Here is a 10,972-nt window from a genome sequence, read left to right as displayed (position 1 = left end):
GTACCAATTATCTATCCAATGGTGGTAGAAAACTGGATGTACAAAATCAGAGTGATGTAAACCTAGGTCAACTATACAGAAATACACAAGTGATCCTAACTCTACTGAAGTAGTGAGATGGAAGATCATCTTCCCTATGTTACAAATCCTACACCTAGCAAAAATGTAGAAAGGCCAGTGAAGGGGTGACAAAAAACATGTAATAGTGGAATGGGCTATCTTCAATCCTGCTTTGGCATTGGAGACAAAGAAAGCAAGATTGAAGATAAATTTCAAAAGGATCCAATAAACTGGACTGGAGAGCTGCTGCTTGTTATTGTTGACAGAAGGGAGTGAACACTATCTTTCTTCAAATGTCCACCAAGGCTTATGCTGGCAACTAGCTGCTGAATGCTAGGTAAGAGGTTGTCATGGGTAGACTCTTGTTGTTGAGAGCTGCTGACTGAAAAATGCATGATAACTAAAGCTGGTGACTGAAAAGTGGAATTGGTGGCAAGTTTCTGTAAATGGACCTGCTACATAGAGACAGGATAATGAGAAGTCTCATGTTGGTGTTTTCTTTGTGGAAGCATAGGGCGGCAAAGTTTGACAGTTTGTTGTGATTGTTGCTGCTTCAAGCGATCAATAGAAATGGGGATCTCCTGGAAGTGTTTGCTTTGGAGCTGCTGTTGACATAATGATGAAGGTAAGCAATTGTGGGTGTGTGGAGATGAGTTGGGAGTTGGATTGGCAGACTTGGTAGAATTGATGCACTTTCAGCAAAACGAGCAACTGAGATGCTGATACCACTAACTGAAAGTGCAGCAATTGACCAAGCTAGTTCCATGTACCTGCAAAAAATAGCAAACATGTTAGTGAAAGAAGCCCTTGTTTCCAGGTTCTTATGGGGTCTGGAAAGAGGGATTGTATCTTTGCTTTTGAGTGAGAAACTGTTTGCAGGTTCTTGTTTTGGCTGTATACAGTTTGACGGATGTTTCTGTGGTTGAGAAGGTGAAAAATAGGTGGGAAGGTACAAGTGTAGATATAAGGAGTCTTATGAAGGACTGAAGTTGGATCTGTTGCTTTATGGCATTGGTGGTGTGCTTCAGCCAGTTGATATATTTCCATAGGAATGAACATCATGGTTGCTGCTACCACACTCTGAAGATATATCAACTTGTTGAGCTTGAGGAAGAGGATGGAAACTGCAGAAGAGAGAGCAGTATTAGGTAGAAATTGATCATTTCTGCCCAGAATTCTGGATTTGATGCTTTCTGCAATCAGGTTCTTGTGTAAACTGATGCAGCATGGATGAGGGTAGGTGATTCTTGAATGATGTCTATAGATGTTTGGTTGGTTATGTGAGTGTTTCTGTGGGTTGGGGGAAAGAAATAGGGTGTTATTGTGTTCTTGTATGGATAATGAAAAGGGCATGTATCTGTGGGATCCAATTCTATGTCTTTTAGGGTGAACCTCCTTCTCTCTATAACCTATATCCTTCCTTTGTTGGGATTCTAGGAGAATGAGCACAACCACACCCTGAAATAACAATAAAAAGTTGGATAGGTCATAGGATAGTGAAACATGCAAAAGAGCAAACACAATTAGTGAAAAACTCATAACTGTACAGTTCCACATAAAGGAGGAACTGTTGTTATTGGTGCTGGCATAGTCAGTGGTAATTTGGAATATTAAGACTGCCCCACTATGTTGATCATGGTCGACCGTAAGCATTAGAATTTTCAAGAGGCATCCGTGATAGCAATACCAAATCTGCTTCAGGTGTAGTAGCCTGTTCTGATGGAAACCTGATTTTCCTTGTCTTCTTATGCCTGAATGTTGGGGTACCTAGAGAGTCCTGCAGGATCTGGCCTCTTATTTAATTTGGCAATGAGGAGAGTGAGGTATAATTGGTAAGAGTTGAAAATTGATGGCAGAGCTTTGACAGAGAGTCAGCAGGACAGTTGGCTTCTCTATATGTGTGTGAGCATGTGAACTCCTCACATTGATGATAGTGGTTTGAGAGCTGTTGAAGTTTCATCTTCATGGTCCATGGAAACCCTTTGCCATTGTTTAACCATTGAACTAAAGTAGAATCTGATTCCAGGTGAATCTGAGAGTATCCATTACTCAAACACCATAGGATACCTAAGAAAGCTGCTTCAATTTCTGCAAGGTTATTGGTACTTTCCCCTAATGGTGAAGCAATGGCGTGTATGAAGATATAATTATGATCCCTAATAATCACCCCTGCGCTAATCTTTCTTAGGTTTATGAGTGCACTCCCATCACCGTTGATCTTTAAAAGGCCATGGCTTGGTTTCTTCAAAACTACCTGGGTGGATATGGTTTGGTGATGGAGGTTCTCAATGAAAGAGTATAAATCATGCCATCTGATGGGCCATTTGATTTCTAGATAGTTGGCTCGAAGCAAGAGGTTGATGTCACAGTTAATGAAAAATAAAACTCTGGTCAAGGAGGATGGTTTGGCTCCATATTCGGCATTGCACATATTCTTCCATAGATTCCAACATATTATGATAGGCAAGGTATTTAAGATGAGTCTTTGTACTTCATTGTGACTGCTAAGAAGCCACCACTTCATCAAAAGTATTTTGAGAGGCATGTCCTCAGCTTGAATTCCAACTGGCCCTCCAAATTCCCTCCACACAATTCTGGCAAAGTTACCCACGCTAAAAAGGTGGTCAACTGTTTCACTGGAGTGAACAGAGCAACAAACACACCTAGAAATAGTAGGATTGCTAAAAACTAGCACCCTGTCATTAGTTGGGAGTTTATTTTTGAGAGTTCTCCACAAGCAAAAGGGCCATTTGAATGGAATTTTTTTATGCCATGTCATCTTATTGAATAGGTTGGGTTGCTTCTCTTTTCTGATTAATTCCCATGCAGAAGCACAGGTGAACCTACCATCAGTAGTAGGGGCCCAGATGATTTCATCTTGCAAGTTGCTATTGAAAAAGATTGGGATCTGAGTTATCAAATGGATCATGTGAGGTGGGGCACTCTCATTGAGTCTTTGAAGATTCCACCGGCCATTGTTCCAAAAATAGGAGACTGAAATATTCCCAGGTCTGCCTCTTTCATTTCTCCCACCAAAAACTGTAGTTTCCATAATGGAGTCTCCATTGGATGTTCTTTTCAACTTCTTTCTTGTTGATCGTCAATCTTTTTCCATGCTTGTGATTTGTCCTTTTACCCCATTTTTTTTGGAGATTGGGGATTTGGGATCTTTGACAATACTTGGCTTTAAGGAAGTTACTCCACAAGGATTGAGTAGATCTGAAGTGCCACCATTGTTTGTATTCCATTGATTTGCAAATGTCTTCTATGGTTTTGAATCTCATACCCCCTTCATTCATAGGGAAGCATAATTTGTTCCATGAAGCCCAGTGGTATTTCCTTTTGTTATCTTCCATGCCCCAGAAGAAGTTTGCTGCTAGCTTCTCAATTTGTTTCATGACTGTCTTAGGAGGAGAGACTGCGGACAGTAGATAGATTGGCATAGATTGGAGAACATGCTTTATCAGAGTAGCTCTTCTTCTATGTGATAGCATTTTGCCATGCCAGCCCCTGATTCTTCCCGCAATTTTGGAGATTAGATTGTTGAAGTGGATGATATTCAACCTGCCAGTGTACAGTGGACATCGCAGGTAAGTAAGAGGGGATAGCTTTCTAGAGAAACCTATGACTGCTTGGATTCTTCTAATTGTTGACTGAAATGCACAGAGGGAGGTCATGAAATGACTTTTTTGCCTATTGATCTGTTGGCCAGAAGTATCCTCATACTTGCTCAATATCCACATGATTTTCTGAAAAGATGACCTTTTCCCATAGGAGAATATGATGATATCAGCTGCAAAGCTGAGGTGATTGACTTGAGGGTCCCTTCTTTCCATATAAAAACCATTGAAAAACTGATTATGATTGAGGGTGTTAAGCATTCTAGACAGAAGCTCGGCCCCAATGATGAACAAGGAATGGGCAAGGGAATCTTCTTGCTTTAGTCCCCTTGTAGAATGGAAGAAACCATGCCTAGTTCCATTTACAATGACTGAATACCAATTGTTGGACATGGTTCTCCATATCATATCAATGACCATCTTACAAAAACCCATTCTCCTCAACATTATGCAAGTGAAACTCCAGGAGACCATATCATATGCTTTACCCATATCTAACTTTATGACTACATTGGATCCCTCATTTGGTTTCTTGATGCCATGGATAATTTCCTGAGCAAGCATGATATTCTCAGAAATATTCATTCCTTTTACAAAACCTGATTGGTTAGCAGAAATAATTCTTGAAAGTATAGGCCCAAGCCTAGCACCTATAACTTTGGAGATGATCTTGTTTATAAAATTACTGAGGCTGCTAGGTCTGAATTCAGATAAATAGTTTGGAAATTCCACCTTGGGGAGGAGAACCAAGCATGCACTGGTCATGTATTTTGGCATATTGCAGCCGCAAAGAAAGCTAGTACAACATTTAGCAGATCATCCTTAATGATGTCCCAGCAAGATTGGTAAAATTTGCCATTGAAACCATCTGGCCCTGCAGCACTTGTGGGATTCATAGAGAACACAACTTATTCGAGCTCCTGTAAGGTTGGGTCTGCTGACAGGATAACATTATCCTCAGGAGTGACCATGGAGGGGATGCATGACCACAGATCTTCCCTGATGACTCCTCCTGGATTTGTGAAAAGGTCTTGGTATAAATCACATGTTGCTTTACCAATAGCCTCATCACCTTGGATCCACTGTCCATTCTCGTCTTTGATTTTGTGGATATAGATTTTCCTTCTTCTGCCTCTAATAAGACTGTGGAAGTATTTAGTGTTGGCTTGACCTGTCCACCCAATTTTCAAACTCATAGAACAATGCAAAAAAATAGCCACCCTCAAGCAAGTGCAAGCTCAAATGATTACATCTGGGCTTATTCTCCACACTTACCCTCTTAGTTGCATACTCATTTTTCCTCCACCCTAGCCGCCACCAACTCCTATGCGCTAACCATTTTCAACCAAGTAAACAATCCAACAGTTTCCGTAGTCTACAACTTGCATTCTTACCCAGTTAAATACAACTACAACATTATACAGTATATATATATATATATATATATATATATATATATATATATATATATATATATAAATAGACAGATATATACAATTTTCATATAAATTTTATACAATATATCTTGTGTATGTACTTTATATATGATTGGTATATATTTTGTATGTGGTGTGTTCTTCTTCATCTCTAAAATTCCAATCAAAACTTTTACTCTTAATACAATTTGATACATATCAATAACTTTATTAAAAAAAATAGTATTTATAGCTTAAATACAAATTTCATACAACGACTCATACAGTATACAACTAATTTTTAACTTTCATACAATATTCAAATAAAAAAATACAACTAAAAATAAAATACAATCAAATATAGTTTTCATACAAATTTCATGCAATTATTATACAACTTTAATGCAATTTTGTATGTATATTGTATGCGAGCGTTCTTCTTTTTCTTCTTCTGAAAATCCAGCCCAAATCAAATCTAATCCTCACCACATACCCTTAAAATTGAGATACAAACTCCATAGAATATTCCAATCATTTGCAATAACATCTAATCCAAACAACTAATATTTTTTGAAATCCGAATTCAATTTCAAAGCTTCGAAACCTGGCTGTCAATGGTGGAGAGTCAAACACATTCAAAATTTATTGATTGACAATTTTAATTCGAACAATCGAGTCAAATAATTAATATCTATCTGGTGCTAGCCCTACATCGGAACGCCAACAAGAAAAGGGAAAACCCGGAAAAGCTCCAAACTCTGGCCATGGCAAAATTCAGATTGACAAAAAATTTATCCCTTTCTTTTCTATTGTTAGAGAAAATTATGAGCTTTAGAAGAAAATCTTATAAAATCAGTGTAGAAAGAGGGTTGATTTCAAAGAGAGAAAGAAAAAAATTCTTTAGAAAGAAATGTGATTGGGATTTGTCGACGGAAGAAAGGAATTGTGAGGGTTTAAAGGGATTTATCAAATTAAAAGGCTATAATATTATTAAAACCTCTCTACCGAGGTAAAGTATCTCTTTTAACACAGCGGAAAAAAAAAAGTTTCCCTTAATGCCAAAGTTTCCCTTAGAGAAGAATGCTCTGGTCTCCTTAACAGATTGACATTCTTGTCATTTTTGGAAGGAGGCGGCGGGAGAAAATCTCTAGTGCAGGGGAAATAAAAAAGGGACTGAAGTGAAATTGAAGAGTCAAATGGCTACTTCTTCATAAGTTTCTTCTTCCAAGTAGGTCTACGTTCTTCTCTTCCCCTTTATTTATGTTCTTGTTTTATTACTTGACGATTTCTTTTTTAATATGATGGCTAAATCAAGCAGTGTATTTTTGTAGTATTTTATAGTTGAAGCCACTTGATAAAAATGGCGAATTTGAACTCCCTTTGACTTGGCAATGCTTGAAACTGAAAGTTAGTATGCACCTTTGGCTTATCAGAAATTTGAGTTTTTTTTTTTTGGTTGGGGGCCTGTTCTGAAAGTAAAAAGGTGATATGACTACTTAAAGATTGCATAAATAGATCAAGTTAAGTTGATAGTAATTGATAATTGATAAGAAAATACACTGCTACTACTACCACGGTCACTAGCATTTGTCTCCACAATAAATCCCGAATAAAATTGAAAGGTTACGATCAAGAGCATAAATTAAACCTCTTACTGAACTACTGAAGAAGGAAATTAGTATATAATTGAAGAAAAATAATATAAATTTACATGATTAAGGCTTAAAAGATGGTGTTCGTCGAGCTTTTTAAGGTGGATGGTGCATTGGTTAGGCTAAATGGCATCACCAATATATTTGTTTTGAAGATAATCTCAGCTGTCATTCTAAATTGAAGGTAACCTGCTCTCTGATCCACCTTAGAAAATATCTTGGTTCATCCAATTCATCAAATAAGTCCTCAGTGAGTGGTTTGTAAAACTTATGCTCCCCAGGTGCATCTATTTGAGTCCTTGTGGTAGGTAGTATACAAATGACAAGAACAAAATTTCTTTCCAGCCAAAACAAACATGAGATATTTTTCTTTTTTTACTTATCAAAAAAAATATAAGCCTCCTTATTCACTGGTATATTCACTGACCGAGGGTATTCTGTCATCTAACCCTGTGAGGTGGCAACTATTTAGGCTGCTTAGTGAGTTCTTTTACATCCACTTCAGTATATTCTGGCGGTCTTTTAGCCATTTCAACAGTGTTTCGAGGATTCAAATGACTCTAATACCAATTGGTACCAATGAGTCAATGACCATCAACTCAGGAACTATGAGTTTGAATGCTAAAATTTGGGTCCAGGAAACTATATCTGGTATAAGTTATCACCGACACAAGACTACTGCTAATACTCAATACTCTATATACCGCATGAGTAATAAGCTATTCTCCTAATTAATTTCAGTAAAATTACCGCGACTTGCATATAACTGCCTCCCATGTGGCAACATGAGCTCATGCACAAGCTGTTAACAACCTCTCTGAGTTGCTTCTATTCTGTTAAGCTAGCACTAAGCTTGTCGCGCATTTGCTGGGCTCCGTAGGAGACTAAATGCTTGAACACCTCAGTTGACTATGGCATTAGGTTCGCTTTTTCATATGAACTATGACTTCTAGACTGCAAAACGCTGGTGATGTTTGATATATATTGTTCTAAATGACTGGAAGTACTAACTTTCTCACTTTACGGAAAGATGCTGTGGTTCACATTTTCACTTTCTTTTTATTGGTAATTTTTGTTTCTTTCATAAGGATTTTTGAATTTTAGTTTATTTATCAAATTTCGATTATGTTTATGTTTTTCCTTATTTTATTTATAATGGAAGATTGTGACTATCCTAATTGAAAGTGATGTGATCTGAGCATGGTGGTGAGATTATTTGAGCAAATTTTTATATCAATCTATAACTAAATTTTTTTAAAAAAAAAAAATCTTGACCATAATGACCAGATGTATGATTTTTGTTCACATAGGTGCTAAATTTGTATATGTTTAAATGATGAGCTAATTATGTCTTTATTTAATTTTCAGATGTGGGCATGATCTGAATTGTTGTTGGTTACGGTTAATCCTGTGCAAGTGCACCATCAAAAGAAAAAATCTCATTCTGCACTAATGACTTGTGAAAGGTTATGTTTGTCTTGCAAAGCTTCGAGCACATCACATGAAAACATTGGGCCCAAAATCTGCCCACCCAATTTTCAAACTCATAGAACAATGCAAAAACATAGCCACCCTCAAGCAAGTGCATGCTCAAATGATCACAACTGGACTTATTCTCCACACTTACCCTCTCAGTCGCATACTCATTTCGTCCTCCACCCTAGCCGCCACCAACTCCTATGCGCTAACCATTTTCAACCAAGCAAGCAATCCAACAATTTTCCTGTTCAACACCCTAATCTCATCATCCCTTGCTAGGAAAGATGATCAAGTTCACTTTTCTTTAGCTCTTTACACTCGTATTCTCACTCAAACCACTCTCAAGCCCAATAATTACACTTACCCATCTCTTTTTAAGGCTTGTAGTTCTCAACCATGGCTTCAAAATGGCCGTGCCTTGCACACCCATGTCTTGAAATTCCTTGAACCACCTTATGATCATTTTGTTCAAGCCTCGTTGCTTAATTTCTACTCCAGGAGTGGCGAATTGGGGGTTTCAAGATTCCTCTTTGATCAAATCACAAGACCGGATTTAGCTTCTTGGAACTCCATACTTACAGCTTATGCCCATAATACTTCTGTTCAATATGAAGCCAGTCTTGATAATGCTTATGATAACACTAATTTGTCATTGGAAGTTTTGCTTTTGTTTAATCAAATGCAGAAATCTTTGGCTAGTCTTAATGAGGTTAGTTTGGTGGCGTTGATTAGTGCTTGAAAGGTTATTTGACATTGAAGAGGAAGAGAAGGAAGATGCACTTTCATACCATAGTGAAAGGTTAGCCATTGCTTATGCTCTTATTGCATCTGTTTCTGGTTCCCCTATTAGAATTATAAAGAACCTAAGGGTTTGCAGTGACTGCCATGCAGCTACTAAGCTTATATCAAGGATTTATGAGAGGGAAATTATAGTAAGAGATAGATCTAGGTTTCATCACTTCAGAAATGGGACTTGTTCTTGTTTGGATTATTGGTAGAATTTCTTGTACTTTGTGTTATTTGGAACAGCATATAGTTTACTTCACGGGCGGATCTAGAATTTTTAGTACATGCGTGCACTACTTAAAAAAGAAAGAAAAATTATATTAAGTGGGAATTGATCCTTATTCCTCTTAGTAAATAACTCAACCTTCAATCAAGCGCATCATTCAGTCTTCTTGAAGCATATGTGCGAACAATTAATATAATATCAATTTTAAAAAATATGTACATAAACATCTAATTTTAAGGAAAGACCATGGGTTCACGTGCCCCATCATCTCCCTATAAATTCGCCCCTAGTTTACATAGTCGGACATCCTGCCTCCTCTATTTCAAAAAAAAAGAAAAGAAAAAGCATAAACTAGTGTTCCATTTCCTTGTGATCTCGCTTTCGGTGAAAGATGTATGTATAAAAGTAGAGCTACTGTATTATTTTTATCTCTATCTTTTAGTATTGTTGAATTATAGCAAGTTGATTAATCATGGAGAAATGATAAGTCTTACATGCACTCCAAAAAATGCTTTATGGACTCCAATTACATATTCACTGCGTCTAAAAGTACTTTACACTCTGTTTGGATCATTGTTCCCTATCGTTTTATAATGTATTGTATTGTATCGTATCGTATTGTACCGTATCGTTTTATGAATACAATGTTTGAATAGATTGTGTCGTTTGTGATTATTAATAATATTTTGTTGTTTGGTTTGACTGTATCGTACTGTACTATAACTGATAAGTTTACTAAAATACCTTCAATTGTTTAAATATTAAATTTATCAAAAATTATGCATAAAAATAATTTTAAAAAACAAAACAGAAGAAGGCAAAATATAAGAAAGCAAAACAAAGGAGCGAGACAGAAGAAGGCAAAACAAAGGAGCACAACTAATTAGATTTGAGTTACAAGCAAATTAGGAGAAAAAATAAAAGCAGAAGGCAGAAAAACACCTTTAACATTGGTCTGGAAAAAAAAAAGTAGGTTATAAGTTGGAGATTTGGAGTTAAAATAAAAAAAAATAAAAAAGATAAAGGGTAAAATAGAATTGTGAAGTAATAAGTTAGGGCATAATTGGAAAGAAAAATAGGAAACAATCCCACCACACCAAATCGGTTGTTTTAAAAAAGAGGACATTTCATTGTTCCGGAACAATGGATTTAACAATACAATACAACCAATTTTAAAGAAATAATCAAAACAAACATTGTTTTGAGATAACAATACAGTACGATACAACAAGTAACAACCATCCAAACAAGCTGTTAATTTACTCTCCGAAACACTATGAATGTGAAAAAAAATCCAATTAAGAAGAATTACAAACCTGAAATCCACATCCGCTTTATATTTGAGTCCTTATAAAGAGTAATCATATAAATTTATTACTGAAAAATCATATAAACTTTATGTAATGATATTTTGCTTACATGATAACTCTCATTTATCCTACATTGTACAATTATTGTTTCTCAAATTTTTTTTTTTGGGGGGGGGGCGCTAAAACTGTGTTTTTTGCATGTTTCAATGATATGATAGGTTTTTCAGATACATTTCAGTGCATTAATTTTTTACTTGCTTCCTAAATTGTTTTTTTATCTACTTTTCTCTTTTTTTGCTATTATTTTCTTAGGTCCAATGTTATCATATTTATTCATGTATACAACCTCCTCTCGAAGTGTACGTATCTTTGCATTTATCAGTTCTTCAACATCTTGAATTTCCTGACAGCCTTCTTTGCTTAA

At 36.3% G+C, this 10,972-nt stretch overlaps 2 protein-coding genes across 2 annotated transcripts; one reads left to right on the top strand and one right to left on the bottom strand.

Moving 5' to 3' along the window:
* Positions 1–272: 272 nt before the first annotated feature.
* Positions 273–4,445, bottom strand: LOC109238693. The gene is made up of 5 exons (XM_019405172.1): positions 3,347–4,445; positions 1,984–3,099; positions 938–1,184; positions 736–830; positions 273–442 (listed from the first exon to the last, which is right to left on the bottom strand). The coding sequence occupies exons 1-5, from the start codon at positions 4,443–4,445 to the stop codon at positions 273–275; spliced, it is 2,727 nt and encodes a 908-aa protein (XP_019260717.1).
* A 3,896-nt stretch (positions 4,446–8,341) lies between these two features.
* On the top strand, positions 8,342–9,224 carry LOC109238692 (pentatricopeptide repeat-containing protein At5g43790-like). The gene is made up of 2 exons (XM_019405171.1): positions 8,342–8,935; positions 8,988–9,224. Exons 1-2 carry the CDS (start codon positions 8,342–8,344, stop codon positions 9,222–9,224), a joined length of 831 nt encoding a protein of 276 aa, XP_019260716.1.
* The last annotated feature ends 1,748 nt before the right edge of the window (positions 9,225–10,972 follow it).

This window comes from Nicotiana attenuata, unplaced genomic scaffold, assembly GCF_001879085.1.
Source record: "Nicotiana attenuata strain UT unplaced genomic scaffold, NIATTr2, whole genome shotgun sequence".
NCBI lineage: Eukaryota > Viridiplantae > Streptophyta > Magnoliopsida > Solanales > Solanaceae > Nicotiana > Nicotiana attenuata.
Note: the sequence above shows the minus strand (reverse complement) of the source record. Positions and strands in the feature narration are given on the sequence as shown.